The following is a 20,392-nucleotide window of genomic DNA, read 5'->3' on the forward strand; positions in this document are numbered from 1 at the left end:
AATGAGATTTAACGCATTTTGAAAAAAACCAAATTGAATCATGCTGTGTTGCGAATACCCGTAGATGCCTTTTTAGTACGCTTCTGTACATCGTCAAACATTGAGTAAGGTGTGTGAAATGGAGTTTAAAGTCGCGTTCAAGATAAGTGCAGGTTTATAACGAGGTTCATGAATGCGTCCGTGCCTCCGTGTCTGTTTGTGTGTGTTAGTCTTCATGTACTAGATCCGAATAATGCTGTTTTTTAATGCTAGCCTAGTCCTCAACGTCGAGCGACAGGCAGGGGAACGACATATTTTGACGTCTTTTGGTATATCAAACTATTCACCTTCCGTTCTCGAGGCAGATATTCATATTCTATCAGCTAGACTACGTAGGCACTGTCATCAAAGAAACTACGGAGAAGGTGTTTTATTAATCTTTATTTACAATTGTGCAATAATGAAACGTAGCATTTACATGCAAAGTATTAAGAGATAACTAATTCATGACATATGGCCAGGCACGTGCAATGATTGAAATGGTGGAGGCTTCAAAGCGTCATTTAAATGGTGTCATTTGTTGAACCAAGTGTTGAGAAAGCTTCGTTTTGATGGGTTTCGTTCGAAGTGATGTCCACTTGAGGGCCACTCGCAGTTCAACTCATTCTATTAATACTTTCAAAGTATCTTGTTGTTGGAAACTCCTAATATATGTCCCAACTCCCGACCTTAAGTTGACCAGAAACAATACATGTTTGGGGGATAATTAATTCCTTATGCAAAAAGTTCAACATGGATATAAAAGGAGCAATAGAACTGACATCAAGTATAGAAATATCTGTATCTACATAAAACAAAGGAGATAGGTATATTTGCATTAATTCAAAACGTTTATGATTTAATATTTCGCAATACAGTATATGCAATGCAGCAATATTACATTCTGATCGGTCCATTAGACATACAGGTGTGTTGATGACTAAGAAAGTGACAGATTACATGGCAGTTATGGAAGACAAATATACAGATGAAGTTACAAATACGTGAAACCAACTGTACCAACCCCAACCATAAGCAGAAACTTATCTAACCTCCTGCACTAAGACAAAACATCCCTCTCGAAAATACGAGGGAAGGATGACACCACCTTTACAAAGATGAGTAAAATTTCAAGGAAATTTCGAGGTTAGGTTCGATTTAGAGTCCATTTTGAAAACTTTCGAAATATTATTAGGCAATCACCGAAGTAAAAGCGAAAAAATCACATGGAATATCTGCTAAAAACAACTATCAAACAGTGATGATACCATGATTTCGTGTATCCTGCTCCACAAGCACATGCAAGACAATTGTTCATCTGAACAATCACGGGAACATATTGTAGTCAAAACAGGGAGTTAAGTCGGTCATCATCGTCGGATTGTGTGGAAATCCTAGAAGTCTCACCATTATCATTTCCATATATGTCCATGTCACGAAACAAAAAACTAAAGAAGCAAGCTGATGGGTCTATAACTAGGCTCAACGTGGAACACACACACGTAAGACAAACCATACTAACGCAGGATCGACAGCTGTCCTACAGCAAAGTAAAGAAATCGCACCTATTTCCATTATCCAAACGACATATATATTGAGTTCGTCTATCATAACTGATTGGAACATATTTGAATATTCATGTATTAATCCGAACGTTCCTCAAACGTGAGTCATCTTTCATAGTATGACGTATATTGGCGTCACCAAAAGTTAGTTTATTGAGAACCTGACGACTATTTGCCTTAAAATCTTACATCTGTGAAACTGCTTTTAAATAGAGCCTTTGTTCCCATGTTGATATTGCCATTAACCTTCGGGGGTTGCATTGGCGTTGCCATCGAACGTACACTGGACATCCTTTTCCTCAGATGGTGTTATATATTTGATATAAGTTGTTTGATCATTGACACCGATGTCCCTCACAAGGTGAGTGTACGACAGGTTGTCACCAGAAGAACCATTTGATGAAAGGTCATCATGCATCCCACTGCCGTGTGCTGCCTCAAGCTGTTCTGCCAAAGCAGGAATAACATCATTTGACTCATTTTCCGGGGAATCAACTTCTTGGTTTACATCTCTTATTTCCCAATATCTGTTTGATGGAGGCTGGTACTCGACTATGTAGTTTTGTGCTTCAGCGTTCCTGTGTATGAATTGAGAAGGTTGAAGTAGTGAATTGTAAAGTACTTAGCAAAAAGAAAATACTTTGGTTATACATGACAAATATAACAGGAAGCATTCATAAATTACACTGATTATGTACTGACCTTTTACGGCGCCTGTGGTAACCAATGCATATTGCTACCGTGATGCAAAGCAAAAAGGCTGCTGATGTTCCGATGATGATAGCTATCAGTGGTAGGCTCTCTGTTCTCACCGGCATGGTCTCAGTGGTAGGCTCTGAGGAATCAATAATTTTATCATCTTTAATTTTATGGTTTATGTGAAAGAGTTTAATACACACATATATACATATGCATATACATACGAAAAAGAAAGGACAACATGTAACATCAACAGAAAATCAACATGGAATGTTTGCGATGTATTGTAGGGGTCCGAACAACCAAGGAACCAACGTCTGGCCCAGTTGACCTACCGAAGCAGGTAGCCATTGTCGTTTGCGTGCACGACATGTCCCAGTCAGGACTCATGGCTGGCCATTCCGGTGATGTTCTGCTGCTTCAGAACGCCAGATGTAATACGCAAATGGATAGTACAAGCGTTATCTTCATAGCTCTTAAACAGCACATCTACTATGTGGTACTCGTAGCACTCTGTTTGCATGATATTCGTTCGGACGCTCCCAGACACATCCACGCCTATTCAGAAAGTACAGAGAGTGAATCTGGACTCATCTGAAAACATGACACGAGACCATTGCCAATTCCCAAAAATTCTACGCTCTAAGCACTGTTGGTTTCTGGCTACAATGTGTTGATTTGTTAATGATGGTAGAGAACATGATCACCGAGCATGCAGATTAACTGCAGTAATTGGTCAGTAACTTGAATTTAATTTGATTTACTGTTTGGGCTCAGAGTTTTTTTGTCATATCATATCAGTATATGTTCAGTATATGTACAACCTTAGACTTCCTACAACCTTAGAATTATGGCATGATTGTGTACACGGGATGTGGTCATGAGATATTCTGAACATGCTCAAGTGAGTTACCTAAGATGTTTATCAAATGGTTGTACTGTCCGTATGGGAAGATCATGTTCTAGGATTAGAAAAGAACACTTTTTAATCTTCTTTTTTAACATAATATTACACTTCTGCAACCATAATGAGACAAGTGTGAATTATTCTATAAATATATGATTTGATGGTTATTATCAAAACAGTGTTTAGAATTGCAAATTATTTTAATCAAACCAATCAATGAAAGTACAACTGTGTGTGTTATTAAATATACTCAATAACAAAAGCTCCCGTGAAATCAATATTTCAGATTATTTTTCAAACAAGTAAAGTTTGGTTTTCAATATTGTAGTACATGTATGGAATCAAGTCACAAAACGCAACTGCTACAGAAAGCATGCATTCCATGCAAAAGTTGACTTTTATGTAAGCCCCATGCATTTCACTACCCAAGAATGGGTATAAAAACATGTGCGTTAACGGGATTCCATATGCATTGTTTAGCATCGTGCTGACAACAACCACTCAGAAAAACAAGAAAATTACCCAATTATTCATCATAACGAAATGCCTCGCCTGTCCGAAAATGAGCGTCTGCGAGCCATTGGTATGCTTGAAGCAGGATCGAGTCAACGTGACGTTGCAAGACAATTTAACGTCCACAGCAACACCATTTGATGTTTATGGCAACGTTGGCAAAAGACAAATGCAGTCAGGGACCATCATCGGAGTGTCAGGCCACACGTAACCAATAATCGACAAGACAACTAGATTCGAACAACACACCTACGAAATCAATTCCAGCCAGCAACAGTGACTGCAAGAAACATCCCTGGCCTTTAACGAATATCTTCACAAAACGTACGACGTCGCCTCAGATGTGCAGGGATTGTCGCTAGAAGACCCGCCAGACGTTCCATTTTGACAGGAAACCCCCGTCAAGCACGTCTACAGTGGTGCAGACAGCGTCTACGTTTGAGGGCCATGCAGTAGGGACAAGTTCTATTCACCGACGAGTCTCGTTTTCACCTCAGCCATAGCGATGGACAGATTCGAGTGTACCGACGTCGAGGTGAACGTTACGTCAATCATTGTCTCATGGAAAAAGATCGTTACGGGGGCGGCAGCGTTATGGTATGGGGTGGGATTACAGCAAGACAGAGGACCCGTTTGATAGTGGTAGGGGGAGATCTCAATGGACAGCGCTACCGCGATGAGATCATCGGTCCTGTTGTTCTAACGTTTTTGCGTCGTCATATTACCTTTCAACATGACAACGCCCGGCCTCATATTGCTCGACTTGTTAAGGATTCTCTTCAACAAAACAACGTAAATGTCACCCCCTGGCCGGCTCGCTCCCATGATCTCTCACCAATCGAGCACATGTTGGATGAGATGGATCGGCGCCTTCGTGTTCAAGGAACTTCGAAACATGCTCCAGCAGATATGGACAGATATCCCACAGGACTTTGTGCGACCCCTGGTCCATTCCATGAGACGAAGATGTGTTGCTTGCATCGCAACCAGAGGTGGACACACACGCTATTGATTTGTATATTGACATGTTGGCATGTTCATTTTTATGAAATCACGTATTTTCTGAAGTGAGTATGGCAAATTAAACCATTTGAACACTTACATGAGTCTTTTATCTGTTGCAAACCGAAATTGTTTCAGATTTGGTAAAAAACATAACTTTGCATTAAATCTTATTCAGTGTGACAGGAACTTTTGTTGTTCAGTATATATATTATATGTCATTAAAAGGGGCAATAAATATCAACTACCCTTAACATGACCTGTCACATGTTCCAATGATGTATTTTTACGTTCCTCTAGTCAGCATAAGCTGCCCAGTGTATGCATATGCGTGTCATCTTTGTTCTACTGATCAAAAGTTGGAACTGGATGTACATTGTGGATACATTGGTTCAAGCTTATAACTTATAAAATATCTGGAATTTCAACATTTGATATATGTCATCTTCCAAATGTGCATTTGATAATAATTGTATTTACAAAGATAGACACAAGTCAGAATTGTTTGTTATTAAATAATTTTAAGCATCTTACCAGAACATGAACTATCCTTAAGGCAGGTCGCTAATGGACAGCCGTTTGAACACGTAGATTTGCATCTCTGGTCTGAAATATTACATCCTTTCGTGCAGATTCCAAACCTCGTGTCACAAATCCCATCAATACATATCTCACACGTGTTGTTACAAAATGTACCATAGTAACCATTGTCACACCCTTTCACACAGGTTCCATTCTCAGAGTGACATTCATGATCGATGCAGTTCTCATAACATGAGCAGTCAGTCCCAGCATACCCTGGTACACAACCATCTACACATGCTCCTGACTCAGTGCAGGACATTTGTGCACAATTCGAGTAACAGCGAGATGAGCAGTTAGTACCATACCATCCGACATTACAACCGTCGATACAATCTCCTGTGTTGTTGTCACATTCCAAGACAGAAACTGAATCTGTGTCGGGGCCAGGACGGCAGTTTTCACTGCACACCTTATCACACCAATGTCCATAGAAGCCTGGTTGACACCCTCCTTCACACCCAGACTCACAAGATCCTGCACAGTGCTCACATGACATATCACAGTTCAGACCTCTGTATGGATCACGACAACGATCACACATTCCTGTAGACCTATTACATGATTTACATCTCTCAGAGCACTTCTTACAGTCAAGGCCATAGTAGGAGTCAACACATCCAGAAACACAGGATGTAGGACTCAGTATGCAGTACCCGCCATCACATCCCCCTTCACACGCTGAACATTGTGTCCCAGGGTTGCCACATGGTATTTTGCAGCTTGTGCCCGTGTATCCTGGATCACAACCCTCCGTGCATGTCTCGATGCCTATGGCTGTGAGTTCACACAACCTTATTTTGCATCTGATGCTGCACTCCGACGAGCATTTCTTGCCAAAGTATCCACGGGTACACTGTGTTGAGCAGTCTCCGTTATTGTCACAGTCTCGGCAGTGCTGACCATTACGACAAGGAGTTGCTGAAAACATAGAATCAGGATATGATGTTTGGTATGGCATCTGAAAGGGGTCGTGACAATGACATGATCAAGTACCTACTATTCAGTGTATATATATATATATATATATATATATATATATATATATATATATATATATATATTACTCATTAGTGCGTAGAATCTGCGCGATAGTATCTAATTCAGTAATTCAGATCGTGCACAATATAGACACGATAAACTGAGGAGGTCACTATTAGAAAGAAACTACCCGAGAAAAATAGTGGAAGGCGCAATAAACAAGGCTAAATCACAAAACATTGTGATCTTTTAAAACCTAAAGACAAACCTAACGAGAGTGTTCTCCCTTTTGTTACAACCTTTAATCCCCCAAACCCGGAAATATTTGGAAGTGTTCGGGAAACACTGTATCCCTTAAATAAGTGTAAAGAACTAAACCAAAAAAATATCACAAAATAAACTTATTAAAAGTAAAAGACAGAGCCAAAATCTGAAACAGATTCTTACTAGGGCTTCTTTCTCGAATTGAAAACAAGAATGTAAAACAGTACAAAAGTGTAATAGACCAAATTGTGGTACTTGCCCTCATGTTTTATAATGTTGTTCTTTTACATTCTAAGACAGAAAAACTGTCTATGTCCGTGAAATTATGAATTGTGCTTCAAAAAACTTGATTCATGTCATACAATGTGGTGGATGCAAGGCCGAATACATTGGACAGATAGGGGACACTCTAAGAGCGAGAGTGATGGTCCATCGACAACAAATGAGGGACCCCTCTTGTCGGTGTATCCCACATTGATCAATGTGCAGGGAATAAAACACCAAACTTTGTGATATTCACGTTTTACAAATGTGACAATGATGCATTGAGAAAGATATAAGAAAGTTTTTTTATTAATACTTTCAAACAAAATTAAATAGCCTGAAATAATTGAATTATTTCATACAATTTCAATGTATTGTACATCTAATGCCACTACAATACTTATTTCTGTAAGTGTCCTACGCCTGCCCTATCGTCTTACGCCTGTCTTTTTGTGACGTCACAAAGTTAGATTGCACTATGACGTCATACTATGTTAGAGTGCACTGTGACCTCAAAACAGCCTAGCAGTATAACTGTACTCTTGAAAATCACATGCGTGAAACTGGGTGAGTAAATGATACAGCTCATCTTTGGACTTATGTATTTTATCTATCTATCTATCTATCTATCTATCTATATGCTCATATATTTATTATGATTGTTTGTTGTTTGAATCCGCACTCACCATTATTCCAGCTATTTGTCGGCGGTCTGTAAATAGCCGAATCTGGACCAGACAATCCAGTGATTGATGTCATCAGCATAGACCCACTCAATTGGGATACGATGGCATGCATAAACCAACTCAGCGAGCCTGGCCACCCGATTTCGTTAGTCGCCTCTTACGACAAGCATAGTCTCCTTTCATTGCAAGCATTGGCTGCTGAAGACTTTTTGTACCCCGGACTCGTATATATGTTTTGAAAATGTGATAATAATAAATGTATTTAAACTTGCATTTCTGTGGTGGTTAAATGGCTTCAGAAGAGACATTACTTGCATACTCATCTTAGTAGCAGAGAACGTGATTATATAAGGAATATTCAACAAACTTACCTCGTATGATTAGTACAATGAATGCCAAACATACAATCGCCAAGGACGTCATAAAGTGTCTGAAAATGAAAAAAATATGTATCGATGATCTATCATAATTACATAATCATAAACACAGATTATAATAATTGACACATATAAAAATTGAATCTACTTACTGATAATAAGAGAGGAGCATTTTCAATGCTGGTGTATCCAGCTAACTGATGTAGCCTAATGTGTGACCAGTAGTCGCTGATCGAGGGTTTATATTTCCGGTTTGTTGCATTTTCCGTTAAAGAAGGAGGTTCATAAGCTGAATCTGTTAAACAGTTTATCTATCATTACATCAAGCTATAACTATTTTATTTCTTTATTTGTTTGAGGTGTAAACTGAATTCATTGAGCCTCTATCCACGTTATGGACGAGACACAATCACGAAACGGACACTTAATGCTTCTTCTATTTTTAATAATGTACTTATTTTCAAGCTCTTCTGATGTCCATAATTTGTTTTCTATGCATCCTGAAGTTCTTATATTAATAGTCTGGATCCACAAATTATAGGAATAGTGTACCGTCCTTATGTATGTAAACCTTTCCTGCTTTCATCGTCCTGACGGATGGGTTCCTGGACTAACTGGGTTCAGATACACAGGGTTTCACTGTATGATGTAAACTTCGTTTTCTGCCATTTGCGTCCATAGTATTATGTGAGTTGTGTCTTTTCAAATTTTCTGTGTTCACGCAATATTGCCGTGGTTGATACAGGTTGTCTCACAATTAAGAAATATTTTTCAATATATTTTAGAAAGTATTGTTCTTTAGTAGTTTTAACCCATGTAGTGTCGTCTTTTAACCTATGGTTATAGTTATATTTTGATTTCTTCGTCAGATATTGGTATACAACAGCCTGTTATGTAGTATTGTGTATGTATTGTGATTTCTTTTTTTCCGTTCTGTCCATTTTGTGCCAGCCTACAGTCACCAAAAGGGCACATTGCACTTTATTTTTAGCAGTATATATTTGATCCATTAACAAAGTCTCAAATAACAAAACCACTATGTGTGACTACATGAGAAAAAATAATTTTCAACACTCCTCAATCTCCTCTGAAAGCAGAGCACATTGCACAAATGCGACTATACCATGAGCATGTGTTTATATATCACTGTCAAATAGTGATGATACAAGTGATCTGTGAAAAAAAAATTGCATCATTTGGGTAACTTTGCAAATGTCCTCCACATGCTCACCCAAACATTCAAAGCTTTACTAAGAATGTTGATGATACGACGCTTTTTTAAATAGTGCGTAGTCAGTTGCGCAATGGGTGCATATCTATGTTCTCATAAATATGTGCCCGTTTACTGCATTTGGGAAGTACACAGGGCCCTCTAAATGACCAGCTATAAACCGATAACACAACTAAAAGACGGAATGGATTGCCACCGAAGACGACATCGTCCAAAATCACATACACCGCAACAGCTTGCACATGCACCACAGACCAAGCTTCAGTAATTCTCAGTGCAGAAGGGACCAGACAGTATTCAAAGAGAGTGTTATTGGAAGATTATCTGATACGCAAAACTATAGGTTAGTAGTATGACAACACATTGACTGATTTGAGGAAGATGGAGCAGATGGATATTGTTGACACGCTGGTGAGTGAGTGAGTATGTTCTTCAGCAATATTTAAGCAATATCACTGCATGCCAGAAGTGTACTTTACAAATTGTACCGTGGTGGGGAATAGAACCGGAGTTTTCGGCGTGACGAACGAACGCTTTAGCCACTAGGCTACCCCACCGCCCCTGTTGAAACGTGAGGCTCTGTTGCTTTATGACAATGCTCCAGTTGAATTAAGAATTGGTTTTCATTTTTGTGCATGCTTCGAAGTGTATAAGTCACAAATTGTATGAAATTAGCCAAAATGCCATGAGAGGCAAAACGTGATTCAGAATCCTGCAAGTTAATGACACTGATGGATAGGGGCTGCGGGGGACATGTAGGCCTAAAACTGATACAGTTAGGATTTGGAAATGTGGCGGGAGGGGGTACTCGTCTAGTGACAGCACAGTTAACGTTTGAAGACACAAGGGAGTTGGAGCTACTTTTGTGAGCAAGCATGTCACTCATGGCTCTCTGTTGGTCAGAGGAGTCCTAACTGAGGTCTCGTTCCTATGGCCAGACATTGACATGAAGTGTCGAAGTTCAGCCCTGACACTACTTATTATGAGGACAGTGGGTAGTGCAAACCATGCAACAACCTGCATTCATGAAGTTATTTTGATGAATTTGGAGAACTTGCCATCTTTAGTTCTGTACCAGATGGAATCAGAAATGTTTTGTTTTTGATCTACAAAACAATGGAGTTGCATCTGTATCACCATCAGTAACGGTTGCATACATTCTTTTCTCAGAAGTAAGTTCATTATCCCCCAACCCACCATGGCAGTTTCATGTGAAAGTGAGACATATTCCCGACCGGTGTTTTCAAACGAAAATTCGAAAGATGAGTTAGTTGGTGGTGAAACTCGAGATCCCTGCTAACCAAATGTATGTCAAGATGCAACCACAACCTGTAGGCCTACATCAGGATTTCTACATTTTTAAGTTTTAAGGTACGCATTTATCTTTCACCTTTCGAAATATCTTTTTGAGTAGGAAGGGACCACACGGATTTGGCCTTTAGTTTAAGATTTGACTCAGAAGCTTATTTGCCCTATCAAAGGTTTTATTTCTAACAATATGTTTATAGATAAATGTATATTTGACAATAGAACAGAACAAGTACATGTGCGAGGGAAAAGCAAATCAAGTTCACACTTTGATCTTTTTATAAACTGTCCACTGCGGACACTCTGAAAATAACTTAACTCAAGTCGAGCCTTTATTTCGTATGAGGGTCACTGGCCCTTATACAAGATATTTACATTTTAATCATATCAAGCAAACTTCAACTTTATCATGGTAAGCCTGCGTTTCTTGGCATATCTTTGCGGCACATACTTACATAGTTTCTTTTGCAAAATTGCACAGTTTCTTGCCTGCGATAACAGATAAAAATATTTCAGGCTCTAATACAGGTTGTAACTCTCTGTATAGTCACTACCTGGAACTAATGTTCAATACTTGTATATTATTCCAGCACTGGAAATACATTTTTATCAGTGCATCTTTAAATACTTAAAACTGATTCAGTTAACCACACAAAACCAAATCCGCGTGAAAATGACAAAGATCGTATAATATGACACATAATTTAAAAGAACCCACGCAATGAACATCACAAAAAGGTTTCTAAAGAACATGTTGTCTTGAATAAAGTTTCTTCAAACATATTTTATAATGTTTTATTTTACTGTCATTGTCGGTTATTTCAATGAGGAAATAGCCTGTTCCGATTCTGGTCGCCACAGAATGTCCCTAACAGTTTCATAAACATTTCATTTGTATGAAAAAGATATGCCTTCGATTAATCTTGTAATGTCTTCAACGTAGCAGTCAGGGCTGCGGCCTAGAACGCCAAGAACATCCGATATCAAACAACTAGGCCATCTATTAATTTCGCGAGAGCCCTTGACTCGGCTTGTTTTGGAGACCTGGCGTATATTGTTTTGGTTGGTTGGTTGGTTGGTTGGTTAACGCCGCACTTAGCAATATTCCAGCTATATGACAATGGTCTGTAAATAATCGAGTCTGGACCAGACAATCCAGTGATTGATATCAAGAGGATCGATCCTCGCAATTGGGATCGATGACATGCATCATCCAAGTCATCGAGCCTGACCACACGATCCCGTTAGTCACTTCTCACGACAAGCATTAGAGCCTTTTACGGCAAGCATGGGTTGCTGAAGACCTACTTTACCCCGGATCTTCACCGGCCGGCTTGTATTTGAGACCAAGCGTGTATCAGAGGAAATATCGATACGTTTACAGTTCATATGCGGGATGATCGATCGGCAGCCATTTTTAATGAATCGATGTGTAGGCTGTCGATGTATTCATACGCACGTATTTTGTGAAAAGGCTTAATATATTTGAAAGGGGTTTCCGTAGCAAAAAGGAAACCTTAATTAAACCAATCAAAATCAAGCATTCATCAATGCCATGGTAGAATATTTTATCAACATTATTATTGCATCAAGCGCATTTGCAACATAACTGCACAATACACCTGCGCCATTCTCCGCTATTAATGACGTCCTAATCAATGTTACTGTCGTATGACGTCACAATGGCTGTTACATGACTTCACAATTCATATAACTTCATTCTCCCTGATAATACGAATGAAACATGTTGGAGGAAGTATTCAGCGTTCTGTTGTAACTTTTAAAACAAACAAAGAAATCGCACCCTGCTGTTAATAATCTTAATCAAATCTCGGGGCACGGGTCGTCTAAGGCACCACGATTCGCTGTGCAGAGTTGCGTCCCTTAGGCACGCCAGAAACCTATGATTGTGGGTTCGAATCCCGGTTCGCCCCGATTATGTTTCTAGGTTTGTCAGCAACATACCCGTGCTCGTGGATTTCACCGAAGTGGTAAACATCTGAGACCTGCATCATTTCAGGCTTTCCTCCCACATTAAGCTGACACGCAGCGATATAACTGGAATACTGTTAAAAGCGGCGTTAAACCCAACTCACTCACTCATAATCATGTCGCCCAATTGGTCGATTTGAAAAAAACATTAACGAACGAAATCTTTGCAAAAGATTTGCAGCAGCAATTGTATTGATCAAGAATCAAATTTTAATCCTGTACAATTATTCATACAGTATAATGGTTTTAGTTTCATTGTTGAACATCAGGCAGACAAGCTAACTCCAAATGTCGAAAAAAACGATATATTGTGGAAACTTTGAGTTTGAAACTTTTATTTTCAAAGTGCCTGGATAGTAATAGTTTATGTTGTTGTGTGAATTGAGCTTTTATTTCATTTAATTTCATTTAAATACAAGCATCATGATGTAGCTCTGAGAAAAGTTGTTTCTACTGGACCATTAAGAGATATGGGTGAACAAATACCACCAACTGATAAAGTTTTTGAGATGTTTAAACTCTGCCTCACTTCTGGCAGGGTACAATCCATGACCTCGACTGACAGGTGAAGCATACATCTTGAAGCCTAGGTGAGCACAGCCAATGAGCTCCTTAATACCAAAGTATGGCTGCCAACTGCAATAGGTATTTTTGTAAATGTTCTATCTTGACATGCTAAAATGACCCTCACTATACCATCACTCGAACGATCTGCAAACTCACTTGAAGTGATCCACTGTAGGAATGCTGTGTGGTTATTATATTCCACACTCAAGGCATGTCATGTCGTATCGTGTGACAAATAGACAGACAGACAGACAGTTTATTCAGTAAGAAGGCCATAGGCCCATAATACAGACAATGGTTGATTGCATGAACTACGCATGCCAAGGAAGTAGTCGATTTAAGTTTCTCTTAGCCGTTGGACTTTATATAGATATAAACATGTGTTATATACAACATCAAAGTTTTCTGATGAAATAATTTCAGTAAGAGATGTTACACTTTGAAACTTGATATACTGTTTAAGATACATATTTCTGGGCTGCTTTCTGCTTAAGATACATATTTCTTCACATAAGGGCTGAATAACGCTCACATACAAGTAAAACATGAAATTCATCTTCAATAAAAGATATGCCATTTTCTATACAATTTTTACATAATCGTTCAGTGTATGGGACATTTGTGTATCTCCCCAAGTCAATTGCAAGTTTAAACTTGCTACATCTGAAACGAGTCATACATATTCTCAGATGTACTGGTATGGGGAGTGTAAGATATTTTTCTACATTCAACAGGGATATAAAATGTTTATAATAAAAGGTATCAGATATACTATTGATAGAACTACACCATGATTGTTGAAGGTTATCAAATAACCTTTGCTTAAAAAGATGAATAAATACCTTCACATTGCCAACATCTTGTGTTAACCATACATATCCAAAACCTAATTTAAACAAAATATTCTTAATGTGAGTAGCCCGTGTGGTGCGACCAGAATGGTCCAGTGATTTGAGCATTAAATAACATTGGCAAGGCAGTCTGCGCTCGTCCAAACGCTGTAGCCTGCACCAATACTTGATGGCCCTTGTGGTATACACAAGTTGGAGAGGGGCTCTTCCGCACTCTCCTAAAACCATTGCATTGTTTGTTGTTTTACCTGTATTTAGAAACCATTTACACATTTTGTTCTGTACATCTTCAATAATTTTACAATATGAGATGCCCCATATTTCTGCACCGTGACAGAAAATAGGCACAATCATAGCATCAAATATCTTAAATAAATCTTGACAGGGTATATTACCAACTTTCTTTTGATATCTATATAATGTCATAATGGCCTTGTTACTCTGTGCAGCAAGAGTATTTAGTGCCTTAGTCCAAACAAGTTTTGGCGTGAACACAATATCCAAATATCTATAAAACGACACGGTTTCATTATATACACTATTAAATTTCCATTTTTCATAATGTCTAAGGGGTCCGCAATTTCTGAATACCATAACTTTAGTTTTCTTCAAGTTTACCTTCATGCCTGTGGTATTTCAAAAATGTTCCAAGGCATTGATCTTCTTTTGTAAATTCAAAGGTGTATCAGCAATAGATGACACGTCATCAGCAAAACATAAGTGCGTATATTGCTGGGTAGTCTTTAGTAATAAAAACGGTTTGTCCTCCATAATTTTCCATAAAATTTACAAGTTTATTTATGAATATTAAAAACATCTGAGGGCTGAGGATGCATCCTTGACGGGTACCTATATTACACTTAAAGTATTTGGATAACCCAGTAGGTGTTCTAACACAGGCACACAGTTTATCGTACATTGATGTGATAATAGACAAAAACTTTCCACAGACACCAATATCAGCCAAACTCTGTAACAACATAATGTGATCAACATTATCAAAAGCTTTTGAGAAATCTACAAATAAGCAGAAGAACCTTCCTTTCTTTTTACATGCATGCTTTTGGATAATGGCCTGTAGTGAAAATATGTGATCTGTCGTGGAATAGTTGGGTCTAAATCCAGCTTGAGATTCGTCAATGATATTGTTATCATCACACCACCTCTGTAGTCTAGCATTAAGAATAAGAGTTACAAATAGTTTATCTACACATTGTTGTGTAATCGTTGCTGGTGATTATATTCACGAGTCCTTCATTCACTAAAGAAACACTATCACGGGGCCTGTTTCGCTCTTATCTGGATCGAAATCCACAAGCTCGTAGTCACGTGCTTCCTGTTGATCTACTTGACATTCCATTTCTTCATCATCAGTTTCTTCCCTACAACAAAGATCACACATTTGTTTATCGACATTAGTCATAGGTCATATGAATATTTATATGCATCAACGATCTAGTGGAATGTTTATACATATTCAATTTCCAATACAGTCTTATATTTTTGAGATCATGAAGCTGATTTGATACTTAGCTTACAGGTGCAAAAAGACGTGTCGAATATAATGGATATCATTCTTATTTTGTTTTGCACCGTGGACATTGTAAATCCGATTAAATATTAACCTTTCAGGGCGTCTGTAGTAACCAATGCATATTGCTACCATAATGAAAAGCAAACATGCTGCTGATGTTCCGATGATGATATGTATCACAGGTAGGCTCTGAGGTATCAGTGGTAGGCTCTCAGTGGCAGGCTCTGGGGAAAACAACCATGTTATCAGATTTTATTATATGGTTTATGTACAAGAAGATACGTGTATAAATTCATATACTCTCAAAATAAGTTGGCAATATTTATTGTTGATAAGGAGAGAAATAAAGAATGACAGGTGTGTAACATCTAAACAAAATGTTTGTGGAGTATTGTATCTCTTAGCGGTGACCTTTGTTGTCGGCATACAACGTGCTCTTGATCGTGTGTGTGTGTGTGTGTGTGTGTGTGTGTGTGCGTGTTATAGGCGGGTGTTAGGACTCATGGCTATCCACACAGTTTATTACGTCATATTATATCAGTATATGTTCAGTAAATTAACAACTAAGACTTCCTTCAACCTTAGAATTATGGCATGATTAAGTACATACATACTGCATAAATGCGTACACGGGACGGATGTTCAAGAGATGTTCTGACCATGCTCGAGTGAGTTACCTAAGATGTTTATAATATGTTTGTACTGTCCGTTTGTTAAAATCATATTAAGTCATATTAAATCAACAGATGGGGCCACCTTTTTGTTTTTTCTCTACACTTGTCGTTGCAACAAGAAAAGTATTTTCCACCATTTACTTCAATGCAAAACAATAATACATCATTGCAATCATAATGACACAAATGTGAATTATTTTATGAATATATAATTTGTTATTAAAACCACTGTTTATAAATACAAATCATTTTAATCAGATCCATGATTGAAAGTAAAGAGATAATAAAAAATAGCCACCCTTAACAATACCTGTCACATTTTCCATTGATGATTTTTGTTATGCTGTTCTGCCCAGTGTATTGTCAACATTATTGTCAAGGACAGAAAGTCTGTGTTTTGGTTTAAAAAAAATAATACATAGTAGTATTACACATAATGATTAAATGCATATATACGTGTGTATTGAACAAAACAGTTAAGCAGTTATATTTATTTTACTGATGAAAAGTTGGAACATTGTGTATAACATAGGTTCTAGCTTAACCTATCACCGTATCACCCTACATTGCATTAAATTCCTGTCAACCGCGGGTAAACCTAGTAACCAGCGGTTCTCTTCCAAACCTTAGTTTTAAATTGTCACTTCTATCCCTGCTTTGAGGTTTTACATTTGAATTGTAATCCTCAAAGTTTTACAATTAACGTTTTATAAACTTGCCTCTTGACATAAACATTATTGTGATTGATTGGTAAAAACCTTACATATCGCTAATGTTTTCATGTCATAACTCCAGCTGGTCCATGCTGCACATGATTTTTCGCATTGATCGAATTCCTTTTATACCGCGAGACACTGTATTGTTTCACTATAATGTATGTCGATGTTTTCGCATATTTTTCTGGTATTTCTTGCATTTAGACTGTGCAAAAGTTGGATAAAACTCGCCTGCTTGGTTTTGGTTGAAAATGTAAGACCTTGAGCTTCAACCAAAACCTCGGAGGGGTGTTTTATCCCCTTCTTATGAAATATCTGAAAATTCAACATGTATGATAAATGTAGATGTTTTTAAGAAGACCTGTCTTCTTCCAAGTGTGCATATAGTAATGATAGTAGTATTGCTAATGTATGTGGATACAATTGGTGTTTGTTATTAAATAATTTTAAGCATCTTACCAGAACATGAACTTTCCTTAAGGCAGGTCGCTAATGGACAGTCGTTTGAACACGTAGATTTGCATCTCTGGTCTGAAATATTACATGCTTTCGTGCAGATTCCAAACCTCGTGTCACAAATCCCATCAATACATATCTCACAGGGGATGTTACAAAATGCACCATAGTAACCATTGACGCACCCTTTCACACAGGTTCCATTCTCATCGTGACAAACATGATCGATGCAGTTCTCATAGCAGGAGCAGTCAGTCCCAGCATACCCTGGTACACAACCATCCACACACGCTCCATACTCAGTGCAGGGCATTTGTGCACAATTCGAGCTACAGCGAGATGAGCAGTTAGTACCATGCCATCCGACATTACAACTATGGATACAATCTCCTGTGTTGTTGTCACATTTTGGGAGGCAATTGGTAGAGGTATTTGTGTCACATTCCGAGATAGAAACTGCATCGGGGCCAGGACGGCAGTTTTCACTGCACACCTTATCACACCAAGGACCATAGAAGCCTGGTTGACAGCCTCCTTCACATCCAGTCTCACAAGATCCTGCACAGTTCTCACATGACTTCTCACAGTTCAGACCTCTGTATGGATCACGACAACGATCACACATTCCTGTAGACCTATTACATGATATACATCTCTCAGAGCAGTTCTTACAGTCAAGGCCATAGTAGGAGTCAACACATCCAGAAACACAGGATGTAGGACTCAGTATGCAGTACCCGCCATCACATCCCCCTTCACACGCTAGACATTGTGTCCCAGGGTTGCCACATGGTATTTTGCAGCTTGTGCCCGTGTATCCTGGATCACAACCCTCCGTGCAAATTTGGATGCCCATGCTTGTGAGTTCACACAACCTTATTTTGCATCTGATGTTGCACTCAGACGTGCATTTCTTGCCAAAGTATCCACGTTTACACTGTGTTGAGCAGTCTCCGTTATTGTCACAGTCTCGGCAGTGCTGACCATTACGGCATGGCGTGGCTGAAAACATAGAATCAGGATATGATGTTTGGTATGGCATCTGAAAGGGGTCGTGACAATGACAAGTTTTGTTTGTTTGAAACTCATTAAAGTGTTTTATTATCTAGATTTCCACATTTGAATAAACTTTCGTTATACCCGCAATTCAGGTATTTTTTTATGACATGTGAGTGATTTATTTGGTTAAGTTAACGAGTTAGTTTTGTTGTTTAAGCATAAGTAAATTACAGTTTAAGTCCTGGGAACTAGAGAACTAGTTCGACCCATCACTGTCTCCACTTCTCTTGGTGTTGTTATTTAGGAGATAAACATACTGTGTTTTCAATGTAGAGCTCTGTTACCTGTAGATTTAACACCGCTAAATTGAATTTGGAACCGAACGCACAGCCCGAGGTTTCAAATGTTAAATTGAGTGCCGTTAAATCTACAGGTAACCTAGCTCTACATTGAAAACACAGTATGTTTATCTCCATTCTACCATGACTAAATAAAACGCGAACTCTTTGGTGTTAACAAATATACTGAGTTAAGCGGCATTGGTTGATTCCAGTGTTTGGAGTGGGTTATCGATCTGAACTACGGAATCACTGAAAAAAAATATGGTGCTGTATATACTCAAACAGTTTTTTAACACCGTTATACTTCACTCGAACCTATGACAGGCATTGAAAGCTCTCTGTTGTCTCCAAAACGTAAATACATTCCCTTTGTTGAATTCTGTCGTGTTTTTTTGCACGAAATGTATTGCCACACATTCTTTGAATATTGTAGTAACCGCAACTGTGTATTTTGTAACCAGTAAATTTTTTTTTGTAGATATAGTTATTCAAATATGCCTACCGACGATGACTGAAAATAGTACTAATCTATGAGTATTAGCTTCCGCGGTGATGGGGCCGTCAAACCAGCTGTTTCAATGAGAGGGGGTTTATTGTGAATTAATGACCAATCAGAATAAAGTTAATTCCAAATTCATGGTAGAATAATTAATTAATTAATTAATTGGTCACTTATTCGTGGAAGCCTTTTGCCATACCAATTAGCAGTTTCCTGCCTTTGATGTTTCACAACATACTGAGTTTATACAAATTTTGACCTGTCCTAAGTTGTGTCAAAAATCAAGTTGAGATGGACTTATTATTGTCAATGTCAACTTATCCAGTCTGACACATACGGTTGGAACAGTGATAAACAAGGTGAGGGTCGGACACTGATTTGGACACAAATATAACACAGTATCAAAAACAGGCTTTCTTAGATTTTACTCCCCGATCAGGAAACATAACGAACAACAAAATGTAAATGTCTTAGTTTGACTCCCGAAAATAGTCATAGTCTTGTAAATCTCTGTGTTTCGGATAAAATATCTTCAGCAGCGACAGTGTTTTACTCTGATTTAATGGAGCCGATAACGGGTTTAAACAATGTAGATTTATCAAGCTTACCTCGTATGATTAGTACAATGAATGCCAAACATAGAATCCCCAAAGAAGTCATGAAGTGTCTGAAATTGGAAAATAATATAATATAGAATCATCGTAACAAACAAGTCAATGATACTGAAAGAGTGTATATATTAAATCTACTTACTGATGATAAGAGAGGAGCATTTTCAATTTTGAAAGCTAACTGATGTAGCCTAATGTGTGACTAGTTGTCGCTGATTAAAATGTTTATATTACCGGTTAGCTTCCGTAAAAAGAGGAAGTATAAATGGATCAGCTCATGAACAGAATGTGTTTTGTCAAATTAAAACAGTTCAACTATAATCATATAATTAAATCTGAAAACTGTTTTATTTCGATTTGAAGGAAATTCCTCAATACAATCACAGTTCACATTGGAAAAATTAAGTCGCCATGGATCTATCAGAGTCAGGTATGTTTATCACATGTACAAACACTTAAGCACCCATCGTGACCCTGAAATTGCACTTTCATCTTGGTCATTGCATGCATCAAATCAAATGAGTGAAATCTTCGTCATACTTTCACATGGCACGTGGTATTGATTAAAGCGTTGAACCGTGAAAAACAACTTTGTTGACGGCCGAGCACCCGTCTAATTAGTTTGACAGGTGTACGGTGCTGTGATGAAGTAACCATTCTCACGCCTAACTGTTCTTTCAAAACCCATGGACGTCACTTAACAGTGGGAGGATACATACGCTCACGTTGCACGTATTGTCATAGCCTTCTTTGGA

The 20,392-nt window shown here is 38.2% G+C and overlaps 2 protein-coding genes across 2 annotated transcripts; both read right to left on the reverse strand.

Annotated features, from left to right (window-relative positions):
* Positions 1-1,824: 1,824 nt before the first annotated feature.
* On the reverse strand, positions 1,825-14,431 carry LOC139447991 (cell death abnormality protein 1-like). Its single transcript, XM_071229490.1, has 6 exons — positions 14,426-14,431; positions 10,374-10,426; positions 7,853-7,911; positions 5,239-6,207; positions 2,286-2,418; positions 1,825-2,161 (listed from the first exon to the last, which is right to left on the reverse strand). Exons 1-6 carry the CDS (start codon positions 14,429-14,431, stop codon positions 1,825-1,827), a joined length of 1,557 nt encoding a protein of 518 aa, XP_071085591.1.
* A 637-nt stretch (positions 14,432-15,068) lies between these two features.
* On the reverse strand, positions 15,069-19,707 carry LOC139448465 (multiple epidermal growth factor-like domains protein 10; the record flags this gene model as incomplete). Its single annotated transcript, XM_071230015.1, has 4 exons — positions 15,069-15,189; positions 15,433-15,565; positions 17,191-18,189; positions 19,635-19,707. Coding segments are annotated over 4 exons (1,326 nt in total), but the record flags the coding sequence as incomplete, so codon positions are not given.
* Positions 19,708-20,392: the final 685 nt, after the last annotated feature.

The sequence above is a fragment of the Haliotis cracherodii genome, unplaced genomic scaffold (genome assembly GCF_022045235.1).
Source record: "Haliotis cracherodii isolate W230 unplaced genomic scaffold, xgHalCrac1.p SCAF_7, whole genome shotgun sequence".
Lineage (NCBI taxonomy): Eukaryota > Metazoa > Mollusca > Gastropoda > Lepetellida > Haliotidae > Haliotis > Haliotis cracherodii.